At 47.0% G+C, this 26,083-nt stretch overlaps 1 protein-coding gene across 1 annotated transcript; it reads right to left on the bottom strand.

Moving 5' to 3' along the window:
- Positions 1-11,061: 11,061 nt before the first annotated feature.
- On the bottom strand, positions 11,062-14,696 carry c1ql1l2 (complement component 1, q subcomponent-like 1-like 2). Its single transcript, XM_078529857.1, has 2 exons — positions 13,976-14,696; positions 11,062-11,523 (listed from the first exon to the last, which is right to left on the bottom strand). The coding sequence occupies exons 1-2, from the start codon at positions 14,558-14,560 to the stop codon at positions 11,344-11,346; spliced, it is 765 nt and encodes a 254-aa protein (XP_078385983.1). The 5' UTR covers positions 14,561-14,696; the 3' UTR covers positions 11,062-11,343.
- Between the last annotated feature and the right edge of the window lie 11,387 nt (positions 14,697-26,083).

The raw sequence follows: 26,083 nt of genomic DNA, 5'->3' as shown, positions 1-26,083 counted from the left end.
TGCTGCTCTCTGTTTCTTGTCACTCAGCCAGCTTCATATCCATGTTGTCACTGTCTCTCTAATTCCATGGGCTTCAAATTTGCTAGCAAGCCTATGATGTGGCACTTTATCAAACTTCTTTTGGAAGCCCGTATACATCACATCAACCTTGTTACCACCATGAACCCTCTCTGTTATTGCAAAAATGCAGGTTAGTTAAATGCAATTTGCCTTTAACAAATCTATGCTGGCTTTTCTTAATTACGTCACATTTGTCGAAGTGACTGTCAACTTTGTCCCCGATTATTGTTTGTTTTCCACCACCAAAGTTAAACTTGCCTGTGGTTGCTGAGTTTATCCTTATATCCTTTTTTTGAACAGGACGTAACATTTGCAATTTTCCAGTCCTTTGGTGCCACCTCTGTTTTGAAGGAGGCCTGGATGATTATGGCCAGTGCCTCCGCAATTTCACCCTTACTTTCCTCAGTATACTTGGTTGCTTCCATCTGGTACTGTGGAATAAAGTGTGGCTAATTGGACTAATGTGTGAATGAACTGGAGTAATGTGTGAACAACTGGACTAGTATTTGTGGGACTGGATTAATGCATGAAGAGCTGTACTAGCATTTGAAGAACTTGACTAAACTGTGAAAATCTGGATAAAGTGTGATCACCTGATCCAGTTTAATGTGTGAAGAATTTGAATAATGAAGTGGAACTGGCCTACTTTATTAGTGGGTTGGACCAAAGTGTGATGAATTGGATAAATCTGTGATGGACCTATAGGAAAGTGTGAAGGAACTAGACTGATGTGTGAGAAACCTGTCTAATGCTTGAAGAACTAGTCTACTGAATGAAGGGACTGCGCTAAGGTCTGAGGAGCTGGACTAAAGTGTGAACAACTGGACTAATGTGTGAAGAACTGAATCAATTTGTGAAGAACTGGACTAAAGTGAGAGCAACAGGACCAGTTTGTGAAGAATTGGTCCAATGTGTTAGGAATTGGGGTAAAGCATAAAGAATTGGACTAATGTGTGAATAATTGGGATAAATGAGTGATAGAACTGTAGTAAAATGTGAATAAACTGAAATAATTTGTGAAGGAACTGGACTAACATGAAGAATGGGACTAATGCATGACGGAACTGGACTAAAATGTGAATAAACTGAACACATTTGTGGAGGAACTGGAATAATATGTGAAGAACTGGACTGAAGTGTGAAGAACTGAACTACAATCATAAGCCAGGACTTCACACAGATGCAATGGCCCTGCCCACCCAGAAAGTTGGGGGTGAGCCTGCCTTCATTGGCTCTAGAAGCCATGACTATATTTTATGCTATTCCAACAGGGGGGGTCCCTGAAGTTGCTTCTGCCCTTCTAATGCAGGATGTCCCATCTCCAAGAGATGCTGGCTAATCAGAGTGACCATTGAGGAAGCCCAGAGGTCAAATAAGTGGTGCCTGAAATTGCTGGAGTCAATCAGGCAGGTCCTGGAGAGCGATAGGAGTGCGAGGGCAAGGCCAGGGGTTCTTCCCATAAGGCCATTCCTTGTCACTGGTGGAGCCCTCTGCGGGCAACAGGGTGCCAGGTTATGAGTTCACCCCCCGCCCTCCTCCCACACTGAGCTGGCAAGGAGGCTGCCAGGTTTTACTGGGTGGCCTCCCTGGGTGAAATAGTACCAATCACACACCTCATTGCTGGTAAAATATCTGCGGCAGCAGCAGGAAGAGGACCTTAAGTGGCCATTAATTGATACATAAGGCCCTCAATTGATCTAAGGGTGGATGGACCATCGACTGCCTTTTCCTGCTGCTGCTAAAATACTTATGGAGGCAGGGAAGTGATGGGCATGCAACATTACCCCATCCTACCTGATTTTACTCCCCCTCTCACCTTCCAGAACATGTGTAGGGATGGAGAAGGGTAAAATTCCAGCCATAGAATCATAGAATTGTTACAGCACAGAATGAGGCCATTCAGCCAGTTGTGACCATGCCGGCTCCATGCACGAGCAACTCAGTTAGTCCCAATGCCCTGCTTTCTCTCTACAGCAATTGGTTTTCTATTCAGTCGCTAATCCAATTGTGTTTTGAAAGCCATGATTGAATCTGCCTCTGACATACTTCCAGGCAGTGCATTCCAGGTGCTAACCACTTGCTGCCTTAATACATTTTTCCTCATATTGCCTTTGGTTCATTTGCCATTTAATCTTGAATCAGTGAGATCTGGTTCTCAACTCTTCTACCAATGGGAACAGCTCTCCCTATCTGCTCCGTCCTGACCCCTCCTGATTTTGAACACCTCTATTAAGTCTCTTCTCAACCTTCTCTTCATAAGGAGAGCAACCCCAGCTTCTCAAATCTATCCATGTAACTGGAGACCTTCATCCCCGGACCCATTCTTGTAAAACTTTTCTGCACCCTTTCTAAAACCTTCACATCCTTCCTAAAGTGTGGTGCCCAACATTGGACACAATACATGAGATGAACCAGTGTTTTATAAAGATTCACTGTAACATCCTTGCTTTCATACTCTATGGGTAGAATTTTGCCCTTGGTGTGTGGGCTCGGTGGGGCAGGCGGGAAGCCGACCACCACCTGCGATCAGGCCCGGGAGGCAATTTCATGCCGGCGGGGCAATTAAGGCCTGCCCAGCATGAAACGCGAGTGGCAGCGCTGAGTGCTGCCTGTGTGAGCGTGGGAAGGAGTGCAAGCTGGGAGACCACGACCTTTGTGCATGTGTTCAAGTGCATGCTACATAATCTCCCAGAGGCAGAGAGCTGATTTAAAAGGAACTGATTTTTCAAAATAATTAAAGATTTTATAAATGCTATGAAACATGTCCATCATGTGAGCAGGGACATGTTATTAATGAAAAAATAATGTTTTTATTTGATTTTTACTTGCTTTTGGAAACTTCATCCCGCCCATGGATGAGGTTTCCAAAAAAGTGCAAAGGCCACTTGGCCTTTAGCCTGCCCGTCAACTGTAAGGTTGGATGGACAGTGAAAATTTTCTTCCAATTAACTTTTTAATGGCCTTAAATAGGCCTTTTGATTGTTGGTGGGTGCGCTGCCGACACTGGTGTGCGCACCCGCCAACTGAAATATCAGGCGAGTGTGCGAAGACGTCGTGATGCACACCCGATGCATCGTGTGTCATTTTACCCTTGGCCGGGTCGGGTGTGTGCCCACCCGGCGAGCTAAAAATTGTACCCTATGCCTCCATTTAGAAATCCTGGATCTCATTCGCCTTATTAACCACTCTCAAACTGCCTCACCACCAACAATGATTTGTGCACATATACTCTCTGCTCTTGCACCCTCTTTAGTATTGTACCCTTTATTTCATGTTGCCTCTCCTCATTATTCCGACCAAAATGAATCACTTCACACTTCTCTACATTAAGTTTCATCTGCCACTTGCCCACCCATTCCACCAACTTGTCAATGCCCTCCTGAAGTTTATCACTATCATCCTCACAGTTCAAAATACTCCCAAGTTTTGTCATCTTCAAATTTTGAAATTGTGCCCTGAACACCCAAGTCTAGATCATTAAAATAAACTACAAAAAGCAGTGGCCCCAGTACCAATTCCTGGGGAACACCACAATATACTTTCCTCCAGTCCGTTCACCAATACTCGGTTTCCTGTCATTCAACTTTGTATCCATGCTATCCTGGTCCATTTTATTCCATGGACTTGAACTTTGCTGGCAAGCTTATTATGTGACATTTTATCAAATGCTTTTTGATAGTCCATGTACTCCACATCAACCACATTACCCTCATCAACCCTCATGTTATCTCATCAAAAATCTCAATCAAATTAGATAAACACAACTTGCCTTTAAAAAATCCATGATGGCTTTCGTAATTGGTCCACATTTGTCCAAGTGTTAATTTAGTTGTAAATTTTTGTTTCCAAAAGACTACGATAGGAATTGGACTAAAATGTGAGGAACTGTGCTAATTTGTAAAAAGAACTTGACTAATGTATGTAGGAACAGGACTATGGTGTGAGGAACTGAGCTTAATGTGAAGCATTGGACTAAGCGCATCAACATGTGAATGAACTGCTGTGAATGAACATTTTGAGAAACTGGAGTAATATGGGAAAGAACTGGAATAAAGTCTGAAGCAAATGGACTGGAGATTGACTAGATCTGGACTGTAAGTGCAAAGAACTGGACTAATATACGAGGAACTAGACTAGTCTGTGCATGTACTGGGCTAATTTGTGAGGAATTAGACTAAAGTCTGAAGGAACTAAACTGATGTTTGAAGAACTGGACTAATGTGTGAGGATAACAAAAGAAAATACTGCGGATGCTGGGGATCTGAAATCTAAACAGAAAGTGCTGGAAAAACTCAGCAGCTCTGGCAACGCCTGTGGAGAGAGAAACAAAGTTAATGTTTTGAGTCCAATATAGTTATTTTTTGGAACAGAAGAGAGGCAGAAATGTGATGGGTTTTGTGCTGTTTAAAAAGGTGGGAGGGTCAGGTGAGGCAAAAGGGAAGGTCAGGGATAGATAGAGAACAGGGAGGAAAGTAAATTACAAAGATATCATGGAACAAAAGGCAAGGAGACTGGTAATTCTAGTAGTAAAGAAACAAAGCATTCGTCTAGAGTGGGTGTAAATAGCAGAATAAAGGACAATGCTGTCTGAAAGCAAAACATGAGATCAAGATACAGACTGGTACTAGGGAAAAATACAAAATGAAGGACAGAGTTCATGGTCTGAAGTTGTTGAACTTAATGTTGAGTCCGGAAGATTGTAACTTGCCTAACTGGAAGATGAGGTGCTGTTCCTCCAGTTTGCTTTGGGCTTCACTGAAACATTGCAGCAGCAAAGGACAGAAACATGAACATGAGAGCAAGATGGTGAATTGAAATGGCAAATGACCAGATGATCAGGGTCATGCTTATGGACTGAGTGGAGGTGTTCCGCAAAGTGGTCACCCAGTATGTGTTTTGTATGTAGAGGAGGCTATATTCTGAGCAGCGAATACAGTAAATGGGGAGGCGATGGCATAGTGGTATTGTCACTGGACTAGTAATGCAGAGACCCAGGGTAATGCTCTGGAGACCCTGATTCAAGTCCGGCTATGGCAGATTGAATTCAATAAAAAAATCTGGAATTAAAAGCCTAATGATGACCATGAAACCATTGTTGAAAATATCCATCTTTAGGGAAGGAAATCTACCATCCTTACCTGGTCTGTGACTCCAGACCCACACCAATGTAAATGGTCTGAAGTTGTTCTGAACAAGGTCAGTTAGGGATGGGCAATAAAAGCTGGCCCAAAATGTTAATTTGAAAGAAGTATAAGTAAATTGTTGCTTCACCTGGAAGGAGTGTTTTGGGCCTTGGACAGTGAGGTGGAAGGAAGTAAAGCGGCAGGTGTTACATCTCCTGCCAATGCATGGGAAGGGGATGAGGTGTTGGGAGTAACACAGGCGTGGACCAGGATGTCACAGAGGTCACTCGTTAGGAGTGCTGACAGGAGAGGGGAAGGGGAAGATGTTATTTGGTGGTGGCATCATGTTAGATTTGGTGGAAATGGCAGAGGATGACCCTCCTGAATATGGAGGCTGGTAGGGTGGAAATTAGGGGCAAGAATAACCCTACCATGGTTCTGGGGGGGGAGGGGAAGGGGTGAGGGCAGAAGTGTGGGAAATGGGTTGGACACGATTAAGGGCCCTGTCAACCACAGTGAAGGGAATCCTCAGATAAGGATGAAGGCAGACATGTCATAAGCACCGTTTTGGAAGGTAGCATCATCTAAACAGATGCGATGGAGGCAGAGGAACTGGGAGAATGGGATGGAGTCCTTACAGGAAGCAGGGTGTGAGGAGCTGTAGTCGAGATAGCTGTGGGAGACGGTGAGCTTCTAATGAATATTGGTGGACAGTCTGGCACCAGAAATGGAGACAGAGAGGTGAAGGAAGGGAAGGAAAGAGTCGAAGATGAATAATGTGAAGGTGAGTGAGGGGTGGAATTCGAAGCAAAGTTGTTAAAAAAATTTCCAGGTCCAGACAAGAGCATGAAGCAGCACTGAAACAGTCATCAATGTACTGGAAAAAGAGTTGTGGGAGGGGCTTGAGTAGAACTGGGACAGGGAATTTTCCACATACCCCACAAAAAGACAGGCATAACTGGGGCCCATGCAGGTACCCATAGCCACACCTTTTATTTGGAGGAAGTGAGACTAATTAAACGAGAAATTTTTCAATGAGAGAACAAGTTCAGCCAAGCGGAGGAGGCTGGTGGTGGATGGGGATTGTTCGGGCCTCTGTTCAATGAAGAAGCGGAGAGTCCTCAGTCCATCGTGGTGGGAGATGGAGGTTTGAAGGGTCGGACATCTATAGTGAAGAGCAGGCGGTTAGAGCCAGGAAACTGGAAACTGTTGAAATGACGGACGGTGTCAGAAGAATCATGAATGTAAGTGGGAAGAGTCTCAGTAAAGGGAGGAAAAAGAGTCAAAATAGGAAGAAGTGAGTTCCATGCGGCAGGGAAAGGCTGAAATAATGGGTCTACCAGGACAGTCCTATTTATGGATTTTGGGAAAGAGGTAGAAGTGGGCTGTATAGGTTTGAGGAACTATGAGATTGGACACTGTGGAGGGAAGATCTCCAGAGGAGATGAGGTCAATGACAGTTCTGGAAATGATGGCTTGATGTTTGGTGGTGGGGTCATGGTCCAGGGAAGAAATGTCAGAGAGTTGGTGCTCAGCCCCTGTGAGGTAGAGGTCAGTACGCCAGACAACAACAGCACCACCCTTGTCACCAGGCTTGATAACAAAGTCAGGGTTAGACCTGAGTGAACAGAGTACAGTGAGTTCGGAGGCAGACATGTTAGAGTGGGTGAGGGGAGCAGACAAAATAAGATGGTTAATGTCCCACCAATAGTTCAAAATGAAAAGATCTAGAGTAGGTAAGAGGCTGGTAAACACTGATGTGTGAGGAACTGGGGGACTAATGTATGTTGAAGCTGGGCTAATTTGTGAGGAGTTAGACTTAAATGTGAATCAACTGGATAAGATGTGAAAGAACAGAAATATTTTTGAAAAAATTGAGATAAAGGTGAGACATTGGGCTAATTTGTAGATAAATTTAACTAATCTGTGAGCGAACTGGACTAATGTATGAAGAACTTGAAAAGTATGTTAGAAACGGGTCTAAGTTATGAGAAACTGGACCAAATGTGAGGTACTAGACTAATATGTGAGGAACTGGACTAATGTTGCTTTGGAATTGGACTAAGGTGCGAGGAACTGGAGTATATTGTGAAGGACTGGACTAATTTGTGAAGAACTAACTAGGCTAATTATTGAAGAACTGGGCTAAAGTATAACAAATCGAACTGAAATATGAGGAACTGGGCTAATTTATAACAGACTGGACTAATGTGTGAAGGAACCAGACTCAATGTGAGGAATTAGACAAAAAGTAAAGAATTGGGTAAAGCTGTGAGGAATTGGATAAATGTGAAAAGAGCTGAGATAATGTATGAAGGAACTGGACCAAACTGGAGAATGTGAACAAGTAGACTTCTGTGAGAAGAACTGGGCTAAAACATGAATAACTGGACAAGCTTGTGGAGAACTGGAATAATGTTTTAAGAACCAAGCTAATGTGTTAGGAACTGGATTACTTTGTGAAGGGACTGTACCAATGCAAGAAAGAACTTTACTAATGTGGGAATGAACTGGAGTAATGTGTGAAGGACAGATTTGTTAAAGGCTAATTGTGCTTAACTAATCTATCTGAAATTTTTGATGAAGTAACAGAGAAGGTTGATGAAGGGACATTGCCTATATGGATTTTAAGAAAGTGACAAATGACCACATAAAAGGCTGGTTAACAAAGTTGAGGCTCATGGAAGTATAGACAATGGTGACCCTGAAGGGTCAGTGCTAGGAGCACTGTTTTCTTGATATGTAAACAGGGATGGACAATAAATGCTGGCCTAACCCACATCCCATGTATGAATAAAAAATATATAAATGATTTGGATATTGTATTAAAGAGTAACATTTCAAGCTTTGCCAATAATACCAACCATGGAAGTGCAACAAACAGTGAGGATGATACCAATTGATAGCAATTGATAGCAATAGAACATAGATAGGCCAGCAGAATGGGCAGACAGAATTTAATACAGGAAAATGTGAGGTGATGCATTTTGGCAGAAGGATAGGGAGAGGCAACATATGTTTAATGACACAGTTCTAAAGAGAGTGCAGGGACAGAAGGACCTAGGGAGGGGGTGATTGCATGTAGATAGATCTTTGAGGTGAGGTGGCAGGACATGTTGTGAGAGTGGTTAGCAAAGCATATGGGACCATTGGCTTCATAAATAGAGTCATTGAGTACAAAAGCAGTGATGTTGTGCTAAACCTTTATAAAGTTCTGGTTAGGCCAAAACAGGAATATTGCGTCCAGTTCTAATCACCACACTTTAGGAAGACATGATGGTCCTTCAAGTGATGTCAGGGAGATTTACCAAGAATGGTTGAAGGGGTGAAGGGGGCCTGTTAGCTTAGGTGGTTAGTGTGTGGCTCAGAATAGTGCTTATATCATGGGTTCAACTCCTTTTGCAGCTGAGATAGACTTGGGACCTGCCTCCTTGCCCTATCCCTGACAGTGGAAGGCAATGGTAAACCACCACTGACGCAAACTGAAAATGAAGCATCAGCAGACAATGAGCCAAGGATCTGCCTTTGGGTACAGTGCACATGAATGAAATGAATTCCAGAGCTGAGAGGTTTTAGCTACAAAGTTAGGTTGGAGAAGTTGGGATATCCTCCTTGGAGCAAGGGAGACTGAGGGGAGATTTGATAGAGGTGTACAAGGTTATGACCAGTTTAGATAAGGTAGGTAAGGAAAAACTATTTCAATTAGCTGATAGTACAAGAACGAGGGGACACAGAGCTAAGGTTTTCATCAGGAGATGCAGGGGAATGTGAAGAAAAACATTTTTGAACAGCAAGCAGCAATAACCTGGAACCAGGAACCAGGATAGTGGACATGACTTTCAATCATTTGGAAAGGAAATTGGATGGGAATTAGAAAGAGATAGACTTTCAGGGCTACGGATGGAGTGGGGGGACAGGACCTGATTGCTCTACAGAGAGCTGGCATGCACTCGATGGGCTGAACAACCTCCTTCTGTGCAGTAATGACTTTTTGACATTATGACTCTAACCCAGCTAATGTTTGAAGAACTGGATTAATGTGTGAAGTAGCTGGAATAATTGTTGAAGGAACTGAGGTAATGTGTCAATCTGCAATAAATTGAACACATTTCTGAAGGAACTGGAATGCTGTGTGAATAACTAAACAGATGTGTGAAGGAACAGGACTAAGGTTTAAGGAACTGGAGTAATGCATGAGAGCTGGATTAATGTGTACCATTTACAAGATGCACAGCATCAACTCACCAAGGTTCCTTTGACAGCACCTTCCAAACCTGCGACCTCTACCAGCGATGCACACATATCACAAACAAATGTATGAAAAAACCTAGAATAAACTGTGAAGAACTGGAATAACAAGTGAAGAACGAGACTAGTAATGAACCAATTTCTGAAAAACTGTGCTGTAGTGTGAGCAACTGGGCACATTGGTGAAGAACTACACTAATGTGTTAGGAACAGGACTACTACTTTGTTAGGAGACTGGGCAGGTTTGTGAAGGAGCTGGTCTAATGTGTGACAATGCTGGACTAACCTGTGGAGGACATAGAACAATGTGTGAGGGAACTGGATTAAAATGTGGTTACACTGAAGTAAAGTGTGAAGGAACAGGACTAAAGTCCAAAGAATTAGACGAATGTGTGAGGAAGTGGACACATATGCGAATGAACTGATCTAATTTGTGAACAAATGGGCTAATATGTGTTAATATATGAGGAACTAAACTAAAGTATGAAGAGACTGTGCTAATCTCTGAAGTAACTGGACTAAAATATGAAGATGTGGCCGAATGTGTGAAGAATTGGGCTAACTTTTTAGATCATGAATGCGCAGCTGAGACCTGTTGCTTGCAATTTCATCACTATGTGGGAGCCTCAGGGCACTTCCTGTATCTCCGGAGACCACGAGTGGAGGAAATGTCCCCAGCTGCTTGAGCTCGAGTTCGCGGTTTCTGAGCTTGAGGGGCAACTGGAGTCACTGTGGAGCATCCGGGAGGATGAGAGTTTCCTAGATTATACATTCCAGAAAGTGGTCACCCCACAGGCAGTGAGAACCCAGGAAGAGTAGGGAGGGGCAAGAAGCACAGGAGCCTTTGGGGCGTGTGCCACTCTCAAACGGGCACACAGTATGAGAGACTGCTGGGAGTGAGGACAGCTTGCAGAAGCCCAGTCCAGCCTAGGCCACCAATGGGCAAGGGAAGCCTAGAGTGGGAAATAGCAAAGTGTAGATATGTAGCTGTTACAGGAGATTCCATAGTTAGCGGAAATGACAGGCATTTCTGTAACCATCATTCAGAATACCCCATGGAGTGTTGCCTCCCGGGCAGCCCCTCAAGAAGTTCTGGACAAATGGGAATAGATTACGTTCACTCTCACTCTAAAATTAGGTGCAATGGATGGAAAAAGCTGATCGCAATCTTTAGACCTCAAAACAGGAATACCTGATTATTTCAGTTTACATCAAAATGCATCAACAGAAATGGGCAGGAGAGAGAGAGTCTCCCTGTCAATCCTGGCTGGCTCTCTGTCTATCCGGAGAGACATTCCCTGCCTGTCCCAGGTGAGACTCTGTCTATCCCTGGTGGGACTCCATGTCTTGAGACTCTGAGGCATCCAAGAGGGTATTAGATGATTATTTGAATAGAAGCAACTTACAGGGGTACAGGGAAAAGGCAGGGCAATGGCACTAGGTCATAGTGCTCATTTGGAGAGCCGGTGCAGACGCGAAGGGCCGAATGGCCTCCTTCTGTGCCGTTAAATTGTGTGATTCTGTCTATCCCGGGTGAAAGTCCTTGTCTATCCCGGATGAGACTGTCTATCAGGAGAGGTATTGATGGTGATATTAATTCAAATTGCTTTAAAATCGGGGTCCTGATGGATTTTTGTCACTTTAAGGGTTATAATCAGAATATGATCCGAATCCAACATCACTGCAAGAAACTCTCCAAAAAATACCAGCCGGGCGCAGCAACACCGGCTACCCAAGCCTCAAAAAGGAATCAATTGATCAGATAAATATTCTTAACAGACTAAGAGTTAGTGAGGTGAGGCCCCAGCCTCTCCCAGTGTCTGGGGACCGCTGGCCCCATCCCAGCGGCTCTACTGATCCGAGCCAAGCGGCACCTTGAGCCGGAGTGGATCCTGATGTAGGGCTGCTGCCCTCAGTCCGTGTAAATTATAAATCCCGAGAAGGTGCTGTACTTGTTGTTGTTGCCTCCATGCGCCTTCCCACCGTCCAGTTTGACGTAGACCTCATCCCCTGCGTCCAAGTGCAGAATGACACTGTTACTGGCATAGTCATAATTCTGATCAGCATCTTGGGCAATAGCACTGGAGCGGACCTTAGGGAGCAAGAGACAGCCCATTAGAGCAGGAGGGACAGGGAGGCGAGGGAGGGGGACAGGGAGGTGAGGGAGGGGGACAGGGAGGTGGGGGAGGGGGACAGGGAGGTGGGGGAGGGGGAGAGTGACTGGGGGAAAACAGTGGGGCAAAGTGGGGTGGGAGAGTGAAGATGGTGAGAGGGAATGCAAGACGGAGAGAGGGAAAAACAGAACCAACGCAACAGCTAGGGAAAGAGGGAGAGGACACAGTGAGAGTGAAAGCGAGAGAGAGAGAGAGACTGAGGGAAGACAGTGAGGAGTGGAGAGAGTGAAGGGGGGAGAATGGCAAAAGGAAGGAGGAAAATGAGCAAATGTGAATGTCAGGAGACAAGATATGGACAGAGAGAGTGAGGATGGAGAGGCAGAGAGTTGTGAGAAAGAGGGAAAACCAGAGGTTGAGTGAAACTAAGAGAAGGATGGGCAGAGAGAGAGGGTGAGAGGGGAAGAGAAAAAGGACAGAGGCGAGTCAGAAAGAGGGAGACAGATAATGGGCAAGAATGTGGGGAACAGATAGAAATGGAAAAGAATATGGTAGAAAGTGACACACACAGAGGAAGGGAGAGAAATAGAGACGGCGAGAGAGACAGAAAAAGGGACTGAGAGAGACAGGCAGACAGAGAGACAGAGAGAGACTGAGAGAGAGACAGACAGACAGAGAGACAGAGAGAGTCTAGACTGAGAGAGACAGAGAGACACAAGCAGGGAGAGGCGGAGAGAGTGGGAGACACACACACAAAGACAGACAGAGTTGGAGTGAGGGGGAGAGAGGCAGCGAGACAAAGACAAAGGATGGGAGGGGACAGAGAGTTAGAAAGAGAGGCAGTGAGGGGCAGAGAGTGAGTGAGACAGAGAGAGAGAGAGTAGTGAAATGGGGAAATGGAGAAATATAGAGACCGCAGGAGGAAGAGGGAGATTTCGATGTAATATTAAGAGGAACAGGAATGGAGAGGACAAAAAGAGATATAAAAAGATGACATAAACATGGAAAGGAAGGGAGAGTGGTCGATAGCAATGAAGAGAGTGATGGAGAGAGGCAGAGAGGGGAAGAGGAAAATAGAGAAGACGCGTGGGATAAGGAAGGAAAAACAGAAGCAGATGCATTTCTAGAGCGTCAGGAGGTTCGATCGCGCTTCACAAACCGAAGGGCAAGTCCGGGAGTAGATAGAAGGAAAAGTGAGATCATGAGAAAGAGAGTGTGGCAGAGGGAGAGATCCACAGAGATAAAGAGGGAAACAGAGTGAGAGAGAGAGAGAGAGGGGTACAGAGGAAGAGCTAAAGCAACTCCTCCTGCCCTGTCCAGAGAAGCCTGGGTGGAGATTAGAGACAGACGGAGCCTCAGGAACGGTTCCTGAAACTCTGAAGGCGGGAGTGAGAGTGAGGGCGGGGGTGAGAGTGAGAGTGAGGGTGAGGGTGAGAGTGAGGGTGAGGGGGAGAGTGAGGGTGAGGGGGAGAGGCAGATACAGGAAAACCGGAGACCGACATAGCGGCGGATAACCCCGGTTAGAGCAGCAGCCGAGAGTTCAATCAGCCGGAGTTGCTGTTGTCCGGAGTCACTGTCCCTCTGACCCCAAGAACAGCTTCACTCCGCTTCCCTCCGCTTGTTAGGGAGCCGGAGCGGGCGCCGCTTCTGCCCCATGGCAGATCCTGGACTCGGTGTGAGAGAGAGTCGGACTCACCAGAGCTGAGGTTGTAACACAGGGTTAAGGAGGTCCGGCTGCACTCTGCCAACACACAGTGATATAGAACAGGGCAGGTTAACCCTTCACCAGGCAGGAGTGAGGGACAGTGGGGTAAAGGCAGACACTGGAGAAGGAGAGTGAACAATAGACAGGGAGATAGGGAAAGGGAGAGGGGGAAGAGGGCAAAGCGGGAGTGGGGAGTGGGGAGGGGGGGAATTGAGGTCCGCTACCTTAAAACAAACTATCCAAACCCTGCCAAGCCCTCTCTCCCCCTCCCTCACCTCCACCTGTCTAACAGTCCTCATCCTCTCTTCCTCCTCTCCCCTCTCTCCCTCACCCACTCTCTCTATTGGCAATGCCCACAACTCTCTGCCCAGGCTCAGTGAGCACTGATAGGGGGTAGGGTAGCGGTGAATGGCTTTGGAAGCTATTGCCTGGGGTTCGGGTGTTGGGGTGGGTGTTGGGGTGGGTGTGGGTGGGGGCGGGGGTGTTGGGGGGGTGGGTGTGGGTTGGGGGGGTGTTGGGGGGGTGGGTGTGGGTTGGGGGGGTGTTGGGGGGGTGGGTGTGGGTTGGGGGGGGTGTTGGGGGGTGTGGGGGGGGTGTTGGGGGGTGGGTGTGGGTGTGGGTTGGGGGGGTGTTGGGGGGTGTGGGGAGGTGTGGGTGTGGGGGGGGTGTTGGTGGGTGTGGGGGGTTGGGTGTGGGCAGGCAGCCCCCTCCCCTCATGCCCAGCTTACCTGGCCATTCTTGCAGAGGTCTGCCCACATGCTGGTGCCATCTCCGCCCCGCATCAGGACATGGTAGGTGAAGAAGTAGGTGCCAGGGATGGAGCAGGTGAACTTGCCGCTGGAGCCGTCGTAGTGGTTGCCCAGGTTGGTCACCACATCGTCAAACTTGAGGATCTCGTAGCCTTCGTGAGGGGTCTTGAGGCCGGCGTAAAATGCCACCCTGGGCACGGTGCTGTAGGTGGCAGCGCTGATGGCACCTGTCCCGGGGCCGGGGCCGCCAGGTAACCCCGGTCTGCCCGCGTCCCCCTTCTCCCCCGCCGGCCCCATCGGTCCCGGGGGCCCCCTCTCCCCGGGCGGCCCGGGGGCACCCGGCTTCCCGGGACGGCCCGGCTTCCCCTGGGGGCCCTGCAGCAGGGTGGAGGGCGGCGGGGCCGGGCCGTGCTCGGTCAGTGCTTCGGCCCCCGGGCTGGCACTGGGCTGGTTGGCCAGGTAAGGCTCGCACACCATCCTGCAGGTGCCCAGCATCTCATAGTGGGCAGCCGTGCCCAGCGAGCTCACCAGGACCGGGATCACAATGACCAGGGTCAACAGCATCGCCACCCCGACTGCCGCTGCGATCAGGGACTTGCGGCTGATGTTGAACCTGGAGTGTGGCCGCTCGGCCGTCCTCCTGCTGGACGAAATCTTGCTGGTCTAAGTGGAAGAGCTGAGACTGAATCCGGGAGAGAAGGCAGGGCAAGTGCACAAGGCAGGCAGGCGGCTTGTGAGTGCCAGTGACGCTCAGTCCGCCTTATATAGCAGACCCTGGAGTGCCCCCAAGCTGACCAGGATTGCAAATGAATGTTTGCAACAAAAAAAAAACTTGCCCATCCCCTGGGCTCTGCTGCTGTTTGTACAGCCCTGTCTCAGGAACTGATTTCTACAAAACATCCCGCATCTCAATGTCGCTCTTCAGACCCATATCAGCAAAAACAAAACATGAAGGGAATGGGAGAACCAGCCGGCAGCCTGGTCCTGACTCCTGCTCCCTGACTTAACAGGAGGATCAATAAAGAGGATTCAGGGTTATAAGAAAATACTTGGCTGGGTTTTGGCTGGGTTAGATATTGCGTGGGTTGTATTTTGTTTTTTTTTCAAAAAGAAAATTTATTTTACGTTTGTTCTCTGGCTATGGGGATCACTGGCTGGGCCAGCATTTATTGCCCATCCCTAATTGCCCTTCAGAAGGTGGTGGTGAGCTGCCTTCTTGAACCGCTGCAGTCCAGGTGCTGCATGTTGTCATTGGACTGCTTCCTTATCTGAGGAGTAGTGAATGGTGTTAAATATCATGCAATCATCAGTGAACATCCCCACTTCTAACCTTATGATGGAAGGAAGGTCATTGATGAAGCAGCTGAAGATGGTTGAGCCTAGGACACTACCCTGAGGAACTCTGTGGTGATGTCCTGGAACTGAGATGACTGACTTCCAGCAACCACAACCATCTTCCTTTGTGCTAGGTATGACTCCAACCAGGGGAGAGTTTTCCCCCTGATTCCCATTGACTCCAGTTTTGCTAGGGCTCCTTGATACCACACTCTGTAAAATGCAGCCTTGATGTCAAGGGCAGTCACTCTCACCTCACCTTATTTAATGTGTTTGTTTAATGTTCTTATGCCTTCAGTGGGTTAGCAGTTCTATTAAAATAACAGAGAGAAAATGTCAGGAAAGAATGCAACAACAACAATTTGTATTTACATAGCGCCTTTAACATAACAAAGGATCCCCAAGGCACTTCACGGGCGCATTACAGACAATATTTGACACTCAGCCACAGATAGAGATATTGTTCAAAGGGGGTGGTTGTAAGGAATGTCTTACAGGAGGGAAAAGAGATAGAGAGGCAGTGTGGTTTAGGGAGAGAATTTCAGAGATTAGGGCCTAGGTAGCTGCAGCCATGGCCACCAATGGTGGATTTATGAAAATCAGGGATGCACAAGAAACCAAAATTTCTATGACTCACAGAGCCTCAGGACATTGCAAAATACTGTGCACTGATTAAATACTTTTGAAGTTAACGTTGTTGTAAAGCAGAAAATGTGGCAACCAATTAGTGCACAGCAAATTTCCACAAGCACCACCTTGAGGGTTATACAGAGACCTTAAGGGTTAAACTCTTAATATCAACATAGCTTTTAGCTCAGGAGAAATGGTTATGTCCCATTTCCCAATGTATGGCAACTGTTTAAAACTACTTGTAATGCACCAAGGAATATGACACAGTTTTATTGGAGTAGGGACGGTGTCTGTATGAAATCCCCTGGTCATTTATCACTGTCGCTTCTACACATCACCCGCCTGCTTTCTTTTTCTGTCTGTCTCGTTCATACCATTTCAGTGGGTCTAGTCTCTGGGGCTCAGCTCAGCATAAGGCCAATCCTTTTGTCCATTTATCAACATCCTTTAGCCCATCCTTCCTCAATTGATTTTCATGTTATTTATTGCTGTAAAGTGACCAAAGGCAGATCAGGGTCGGTGATGGAGATTAAACACCGTTGACATGCTGCATTCTAATACATGCCGATGTGTGAATGCAAGACCTTGTTTGGAATGAGATGTGATTAATTCCCTGGCTGTTTGAGTCCACACAACCAAAACATTAATGATCAGTTTTCATAATCATTGCCTCATTCTCCACCTATTGCATTCCTTCTCTGTCTTTCACTTGTTTGATTTTACCTTTGTTTTCTAAATATTCCTAGGGTAACTGGAAGTTCCTTGTTAATGTCCCATTGGTCAAAAACCTGTCCTTGAAAACAGATCCCACTCAATTTACCCCCTGAGCACTGGCAGGGTAAATCAGAGAGTGTGTTCATGTAATGTGTTCATTTTACTTTGCCCTCCCTATCACTGCCAAAGGCACTGACCGTTCATGGACCTGTGGCACCAAGTCACTCTTTGGTGCCCACCCCTAGCAGCCACTCTTCACCCCATTCTGTTCTCACCCGACACCCTCATGCAGGAATATTCCAATACAAGTCACTGGTGGTGACTTAGAGCATGAACACTGCCTAATGTTTCCATACTTAACCCTGAGCACTAAAGCCAATACTGCCAGTGTCCTGGCTGAAGTTGAACACAACAGCTGCTTATGCTGTTTGGCACACAAGTAATCCATGTTGACACCTCATTTTTAGATATGCTTGGTGCTGCTCCTGGCATCCCCTCCTGTACTCTCCATTGAACCAGTGTTGACCCCCTGGCTTGACGGTAATGGTTGAGCGGTGGATATGCCGGGCCATGAGGTTACAAATTTTGTTCAAGTATAATTCTGCTGCTGCTGATGGCCCACAGTGCCTCATGGATGCCCAGTCTTGAATTGCTAGATCTGTTCGAAATCTATCCCATTTAACACGGTGGTAGTGCCATTACCCTTAATGTGAAGGTGGGTCTTTGTCTCCACAACGACTATGCATGGTCACTCCTACCAATACTGTCATGGACAGATGCATCTGCGGCAGGCAGGTTGGTGAGGATGAGGTCAGGTATGTTTTTCCCTCTTGTTGGTCCCCTCACCACCTGTTGCAGATCCAGTTTAGCAGCTATGTCCTTTGGGACTCGGCCAGCTCAGTCAGTATTGGTGCTACCGAGCCACTCTTGGTGATGGACATTGATGTCCCACAACGAGAGTACATTCTGTGCCCTTGCCACCCTCAGTGCTTCCTCCAAGTAGTATTTAACATGGAGGAGCACTGATTCATCAGCTGAGGGAGGACGGTACGTGGTAATCAGCAGGTTTCCTTGCCCATGTTTGACCTGATGCCATGAGATTTCATGGGGTCCGGAGTCGAAACTGAGGACTTCCAGAGCAACTCTTTCCTGACTGTATACCACTGTGCAGGTGGGACAGGGCACACCCAGGGATGGTGATGGTGGTGTCTGGGACATTATCTGTAAGGTATGATTCCATGAGGATGACAATGTCAGGCAGTTGCTTGACTAGTATGTGAGACAGACTCTCCCCCATATGTTAGTAAGGAGGACTTGGCAGAGTTGACAGGGCTGTGATTACCTTTGCTGTTTCTGGTGCCTAGGTTGATGCCGAGTGGTCCATCCGGTTTCATTCCTTTTTTGTGACTTTGTAGTGGTTTGTTACAACCGAGTGGCTTGCTCGGCCATTTCAGAGGGCATTCCAGAGTCAACCACATTGCTGTGGGTCTGGAGTCACATGTAGGCCAGACCAGGTAAGGACGGCAGATTTCCTTCCCTAAAGGACATTAGTGAACGAAATGGGTTTTTACAACAATTGACAATGGCTTCATGGTCATCATCAGACTTTTAATTCCAGATTTTTATTGAGTTCAAATTCCACCACCTGCTGTGGCAGGATTTGAACCCGGGACCCCAGAGTCTTACCCTGGGTCTCTGGATTACTAGCCCAGCGACATGGTAATTAACAAATGTAGCACATTGCTACAAATGGAAAGTGTGAAACTAGATGATGTATTTAACTTTTCTCAGGTTTCAGCAGTTAACTAGTTCAAGAAAGGAAGTGGGAGTGGAGATAGCGAAAGGGCTGACTGTAATCTTCCAATCTTCCCTAGATATGGGAAAGGTGCCAGGGGATTGGAGGGTGGAAAATGTGACACCCTTATTCAAGAAAGGGTGGAAGGACAATTCGAGTAAACACAGGTGGTCTGTTTAATCTCAGTTGTGGGTGAGGTTTTACTCCAATAAACTCCCGACAGGGTTTCCTGCATCATCACAGTGTGTTGCACCTTCACAATCTGGCAATGCAATGAGGTGACCCCCCCCACCCCACCAGAGGATGAGCTGGGGGAGGATGAGAGCTCATAGGAAGATGAAGATCCGGAGGCCCAGGAACCTCAGGAGGCTGTTGAGGGTCAGTATGAGCGCGATCACGCTGTGGAGGAAGGAAGATGTGGGAGACGTGCCCGTGACGTGTTAATCGCTAACAGGTTCCAGGAAGAGTAAAGTTAAATGAGGGAATATGGCCACATCTCTCCCAGTCCTCAACGCCACCTTCTTTCATCTCAGGGGATGTCCACCCACTTGCAGCGAGAACGAGTCCCACATTCACACTTGCACATTCTGGCCTCATGAATCTCCAGGCCATGATCTTTGCTTTGGTTTGTGGGGCCCTGTGAGTGAGATCACTCTGGGAACTGAGTGTCAACTTAGGAACAAGGTTGATGCGAAAGAGGACCTGAAGCCTTTGCTGCCATCTAATGATGCAAACACGGCTGTGACTGAGATGTGGACATGCCGAGGGATCTCCTCCTCCCAGGCATCTCTTTTCTTCAGCCGCTATCACTGAGGAGACACAAATGTCTCTAGATTATCGATGCTGATGAGCTGCCCTCACTCAATGGTGTTTCCTGAGGAAGATGGGTTAGAAACGCTTACATTACACACTTCAAATAAAGACTTAAACACATCTCCCTGACATCACACAAGGGGTGCGGAGACTAGTTCAACTGAGGTTGACATCACAGGAATGTGAATCTCTCAGTGGGACACTATCACTGAGTGAGAGGAAGGCTAAACCTCAAAAATTCTAAAATACAAAATCACAACACCTTCAGATGACAGGAATATTCACATAACCATCAAATGTATTAACAAAAGTGCAATTTCTTTACACTGATAGCACACCCATGACCCAAAACTGTGACTTCAAAATTTCTTAACCTCCTAACCCAGCGCTAGGCCTGGGTGCAGCCCCGACATCTGCAGCAGAGGTGGAGGCAGCTGCTGACTGCTACGTCCTGATACCTTGGCAGACATCCTCTGGTGGCCCCTGGCCTGGAGGGCCCCAGCCTGATAAGGGTCACCTGCTCAGGGGCAGAAGCGCCCTCGGCAGACTGAGAAGCTGCAGTGGGTGGGGTCAGAGGCAGAGGGGGATGAGAGCGGCTGCACAGCCTTGGAGTGTCCTGAGAGGAGGCCCCCAGGGTGTCTGGCTGACGCTCATCCTCCCTGTGGGTGCCCGAGGGCCCCACCCTGACTCCTGCAGGAGATGGTGCAGCTGGAGGAGGGTCAAGGTGCCTCATCCCCATGTTGCCTACATCCTGATGGTGCCCACCAGGGTGTGTGGCCATTGAGTGCAGGGCCCAGCGCAAATCCGGCAAGACCTGCTAGACCAAGGTCTTCATGGTGATCGCCAGTCTTCCCATGGTGATCTCGAGGTGCTCCCATGTCGGAGCCACAACATCAGACAGAACACGGACGGACTCCTCCATCGTTCGCCCTAGTCTCTGAGTGACTGTCGAATCTCTGCCTGATGTTCTGCCGCCTGTCATTGTATCTCCAGCATTGAGCTGGTGGCCGCTTCCAAAGGCTCATCATCTGACTCGGAACGAGCGGGTGGCTGGTCTCCAGCAGCCCTCCGAGTGCCGGAGACCTGGGATGTCCCTGTCTCTGAGTGCCGCGGGGACGTGTCAGTGAAGTGTTCCCCAGAAAGTGAGCCCGAGCCTAATCTATAGTTGACCCCCACCGACATGTGTGTCTCTGAGCTGGTGGAGGGTGTGTGTGAGTGCCGGGACGGTTCTTCCAGAGCTTCCTCTTCGGATGAGGTTTGGGAACTCACACTGGTGGTGGACTGTCTTGGGGGGTCTTGATCTGCCTAGAAAATAGAAAATAGAGTTTCAGTTGATGAGCATGAGCTAGATAAGACTGCATGTGGCTCACTGTGATTGTCGGGATTTGATCAGGATGTCGGAGCTGTGATCCATACTCAGTTAATGCCATAGGGGCGATCCCTGTCCTCCCCATCCAGCTCTGCTGCAAATTCCTCAAACTCACTGAGGGCAATGATGTAGGATGTCCCTCCCCCGGTCTGCGCTCTCTCACGCCTGTTGTGCACCAGCTTGGTCTGTCTGAAGATTAAAGAAAGGCAACTGATGAGAAGGAATGGAGCAGAGGTTGGGTCCCCTGTGTGTGGTGAGCCCTCCCCAGAAGGGCCAGAGGATGAGCAGCAGGATAGGTGGGATGGTAGTGATGTGAAAGTTTCTGTGAGAGAATAAGCATTGACATGTGTCCCCTGCTAATGGTTGTTTTGAGACCCCTGCAGAGAGCAGCCGTTTGAGTGCATGATGCCATGATGAGAGTTTGATGTTGGAGGGAGCTGAAGGATGACTTACCCTGGTGGAGCAGATAAGATCATTCACCCTGTTCCTGCACTGGATGGCATTTTGGGCACAGTTGCCAGCTGCACTGACCTGCTCCGCGACAGCTTCCCAGGCCAGAGAGGTGAGGCTGCTGTGCTTCCTGCACCCATCCCTGGGATAGAGCGCGTGCCTGTGCGTCTGCACCCCTCTGATCAAGGCCTGAAGGGCCTGATGAGTGAAGTTGGGGGGGGGGTGTTGCCACCTTCTTCAGGCTCTCAGCCTTTCTCTTCTGGCTGCTAGACATCTCTGGTGGGCTGAAGAGAGTGAGGTTGTGTGTTGGACTGGTGTTTAAATATGGTGCCTTGACCTTCGACCCTGCCCGCTGATAGCGGCCGCGAGAATCACCTCCTGACCCATCAGGTGATTCAGACCGATATGCGCCTTTGCATAATTAATGAGACTACAAGCACAGAATCTGCAGAATTCCCGCCATTCCGGACAGCGGGGTGGGTGCTGCTGAAACAGCCCACCGCCCACACTTAGTCTCATTTACGGAAAATTCCGGCCGGCGAGTCTGGTGAATGATTGTTTTTCAGACTGGAAGATGGTAGATGGTGGTGTTCCCCAAGGGTCAGTGCTTGGACTGCTGTTTCTAGAGTATTGCATCCAATAATTGCCAGCACACTTTTGGAAGGATGTGAGGACATTGGGAGGGTGAGGGTGCTGAGGAGGTTTACCAGAATGCTCCCAGGGATGAAGGATATTAGCTTCAAGGTTGGGTTGGGGAAGTTGGGGTTGTTCTCCTTGGAGCAAGGGTGATCGGAGGAAGATCTGATAAAGGTGTACAAGCTTATGACCAGTTTACATAAGAAAAGCTTTTCCCATTAGCTGATGATAAAATACTAGAGGACACAAATTTGAAGTTTTGGGCAAGAAATAGGGGGAGCGGGGTGGGGGGGGAAATGTGACATATTTATTTCTACAACTATTTATACAACTTATTTTACACAATGAGTGGTGATGACTTGGGATTCACTGGGTGATGGAAGCAGAGACGATCAATCATTTCAAAAGGAAATTGGATGGGCACTGGACAGAAATAAACTTGCAGGGATTGGGGTGAGTAGGGAAGTGTGTTAAGTCACTGAATATATTTAGGAAGGAAATAGATAGATTTCTAGACTCTAAAGGCCTCAAGGGGTATGGAGAGAGAGTGGGAGTATTTGTTGAGATAGAGGGTCAGCCATGATCATATTGAATGGCGGAGCAGGCTCAAAGCGCTGAATGATCTACTCCTGCTTCTATTTTACTATGTCTCTATGTGTGACCGGCTGGATTGCTGTACAGAGAAACGGCATGGACTCAATGGGCCAAATGGCCTCCTTCTGTGGTTATATGACTCTATGGGAACAATTTTCCCCCCGTTGGGGGGGTTGTGCGGGAGCGGGCAGGGCGGGCGCGAACCTGATCAGCGCCCCTGATCGAGGATGCGTCGCTGTTTTATGTGGGTTGGCCAATTAAGGCCCGCCCAACGTGACACTTGCCCGGAAGTGCTGAGCGCTCCCTGTGCGGGTGGGGGGGGTGGATTCCCTGAGTCCGGGCCTGAGCTGTTTCGCGCATGCACACGAAACAGCACAGAGATCTTTGTGCCTCAGGGAGATTTGTTTAAGTTTTAAACATCTAAATAAAGAAATTAAAAAATTTTAAACATGTCCCCTCGTCACATGAGCTGGGGCATATCAATGATTTTTTCTAAAAAATTATATTGTAAAACACTTCATGAAACCTCATCCCGCCCGTGGATGAGGTTTCATGAAAAATGCGAAGGCCGCCTGGGCTCTTCGCCCGCCCGATAGCCTTAAGATTGGACGGGCAGCTCAGCTAATTGAATTAATTACTCTTTAAATGGCCTTAATAGGCCTTTGACAGTTCGGCTGTGCGCCTGCCGAACTGAAAATCTAAATGACGTGCGGTGATGTTGGGACTCCCACCCGACGTCACTGCGACGTCATTTTACATGTCGGTGAGCGGGCCCCACCCCCGCTCGCCAACCAGAGAATTCTATAAGTGTGAAAACATAGTGAAAAGTAAAAAGAAGAAAAACTACTAATCTGTTTTAATTTACTTTGCAGTAAATTTATATCCTCAGGGCTTACCTTATCTTCATCATTCCACATTTAACTAACCAATCTCCCAAAACGTTGAGAAGTCAAGACCTAGATCGTGTTTTGGTGGAGTAGGATTGAAGGGCAGGGGATAATTGGGCCTTGGTGTGCAATGTTAATCCAGTCTCTGTTTTAAAGTCATACCCTCTAACCTTTATTGCAGCACATAAATGATTTTTGCGGCGCCGGCCTTTAGATTAAAAAAATCCTGAGCTGCAGCTGAGAGGAGCTGAAATGTAATGTGTGGATAAGACAAGGATCCCAAGGGAACTGTACTTCGAGGTTTCTTAATAGCTTGTTAACATCTTGTTAACATGAGCTGAAAAAATTGACATCCCTAGAAAGCTGTTTAATTTCTGCGGGGTCTAATATATAAGAAAAACATGTGAGTGTTCCTTGGTGGCAGAGATGAATATTTGTATTCAGAAACATGAGCAGTGCAGCTAAAAGATGAGACTCAAATCATATCAGGGTATGAGTCCACTTTTTGGTGCGAGATTGTGCAGATGAACAGCCAGTGAGTGCCAGAGCATGAGAGGTTGCTATAGATTTGATTTTCCAGACAGGTTTCTCATAAGAAACAGTGAACTTTATTTACAGGGCTTCAGCAGCAGTTACATGCTTCCATCAAGATCCACATCTAGAAACAAAACTCCGCCCTAAGGATCCCTGTGTTTCGGGCTGATTCGTTCACACTGTCACATGATACTACCCAGTACAATAAGTCTTAAAGCTACAGTCACTATACAGTTGCTATATTCCTTCCCCTTTAATTTTTTTTACTATTTGTATTTACAAGAACAACTACATTCATGACATTATGAATATACACATGGGTTAGGAAATAATAAGTTCAATCTCTCAGGTGGTTTCCTGATCCAGGTGGAACGTTGTAGCGCCACAGCTTTAGAATCTCTTACAGGATCCACATTACCTGGAACTGCAGCAGCATTAGGTACTGCTTTAGGCGCAGGCAGTTCTGTCTTATCCACGCCGATAGAAACATCTGGTAAGTCTATCCTCGGTTGATTGATCACAACAGGGACCACAGGTTCTACAATGGTTACAGGTGGAACATCATTTTGTTGGGGTATCTCCCTTCTTCTCAAATGATCCACGTGTTTTCGGGTGATCTGGCCCTCCACTTCTACATGGTATGACAACGGTCCGGTCACAGAAACTATTACACCAGGTAACCAACTCGATCCACCACCGAAGTTTCGTACAAATACTGTTTCACCAACAGTAAATTCTCGCTCCCGACTATGCAAATCATGAATCACTTTTTGATTCCCATGACTGTTCTCTACCTTCCTCTCCAAATTAGGAAGTACCAGGCTTAATCTTGTACAAAGAGAGCACTTGTTAAGTAATTCTGAAGATGTTGAACCTGTAGTAGTGTGGGTGGCTGTTCCATAGTGAAACAGGAAATGCGAAAGTTTAGTCTCCATTGATCCTCTCGATAATATTTTCATCCCAACTTTAAAAGTTTGTACTGCTCTCTCGGCTAATCCATTAGACGACAGATGATACAGTGCTGTCTTTACGTGTTTGATACCATTTAGGGTCACGAATCTTTGAAATTCAGCACTAGTAAATGTAGTACCATTACCTGCAACAGTTACTCCTGGCAATTCATATATAGAAAAACTTTGGTGTAACTTTTCTATAGTTGCACCTGATGTTGGCAATCTAATTTTGTACGTGTCTAACCATTTGGAATGTGCAACAATTATTAGTAGAAACATGGTGCCTAGAAATGAACCTGCATAACCTATATGCAGTCTCACCCAATGTCGACCAGGCCATCCCCACAGATGCAGTGGGGCTGCTACAGGCATCTTCTGAAGTTGCTGGCACTGGAGACAGTGTTTAACCATTTTTCTATATCACTGTCTATACCTGGCCACCAGATATAACTCCGTGCAAGCACTTTCATTTTGGAAATTCCAAAGCATATAGTATCCTGGACTTTATTAACAGGGGCATAAAGTATAAGAGCAGGGAGGTTATGCTGAATTTATGTAAGACACTCGGCTGGAATATTGTGTACATTTCTGGGCACTACATTATAGGAAAGATGTGAACACATTGGAGAGAGTGCAGAAGAGGTTTACAAGAATGGTTCCAGGGATGAAAGACTTCAGCTAAGAGGAGAGTTTGAGAGGTTGGAACTGTTCTCCTAGGAGAGAAGAAGGCTAAGAGGAGATTTGATAGAGATGTTCAAAATCATGAAGGGGCTGGACAGAGTAGATAGGGAGAAACTGTTCCCGTTCATAAAAGGATCAAGAACGAGAGGGCACAGATTTAAAGTGATTTAGAAAAGAAGCAAATGTGATGTGAGAAAAAACTTCTTCACTCAACAAGTGGTTCAGGTCTGGAATGCACTGCCTGGAAATGAGATGGAGGCAGGTTCAATCGAGGCATTCAAGATGATTATTTGAATAGAAACAATGTGCAAGGACACAGGGAAAAGGCAGGGCAATGGCACTAGGTCATAATGCTCATTTGGAGAGCCGGTGCAGACACGATGGGCCGAATGGCCTCCTTCTGTGCCATTAAAATTCTGTGATTCTGTAATGCATGCTATGTAACTCAGTGAAGAGTGGTTCCCTCCTCGTGAAGGAACGACAACTCATGCAACCCGTAATCGGAAACCATCCTGACTACTCAATTCATCCCTTCGAGTGAAGAATATCTTCAATTCTTCAGGGGCTAGTTCCTGGGACCATCCTTTCAATACTCGGTCTCGTACTCTAGACAAGACTGGATCATGGTTTGTCCATTTTCTTATTTCTCTTGCTCATACTGGCAAAGAATCTAGGAAATTCATTGCTAATATGATC

Source organism: Cetorhinus maximus, chromosome 25 (genome assembly GCF_964194155.1).
Source record: "Cetorhinus maximus chromosome 25, sCetMax3.hap1.1, whole genome shotgun sequence".
Lineage (NCBI taxonomy): Eukaryota > Metazoa > Chordata > Chondrichthyes > Lamniformes > Cetorhinidae > Cetorhinus > Cetorhinus maximus.
Note: the sequence above shows the minus strand (reverse complement) of the source record. Positions and strands in the feature narration are given on the sequence as shown.

What these genes read in the sequence shown, in the direction of transcription:
- c1ql1l2 (XM_078529857.1), bottom strand. Translation starts at nt 14,560, where the DNA reads ATGCTGTTGACCCTGGTCATTGTGATCCCGGTCCTGGTGAGCTCGCTG. An exon ending in ACCTCTGCAAGAATGGCCAG is followed by an intron (nt 11,524 to 13,975) that starts GTAAGCTGGGCA and finishes TTGCTCCCTAAG; the next exon opens with GTCCGCTCCAGTGCTATTGC.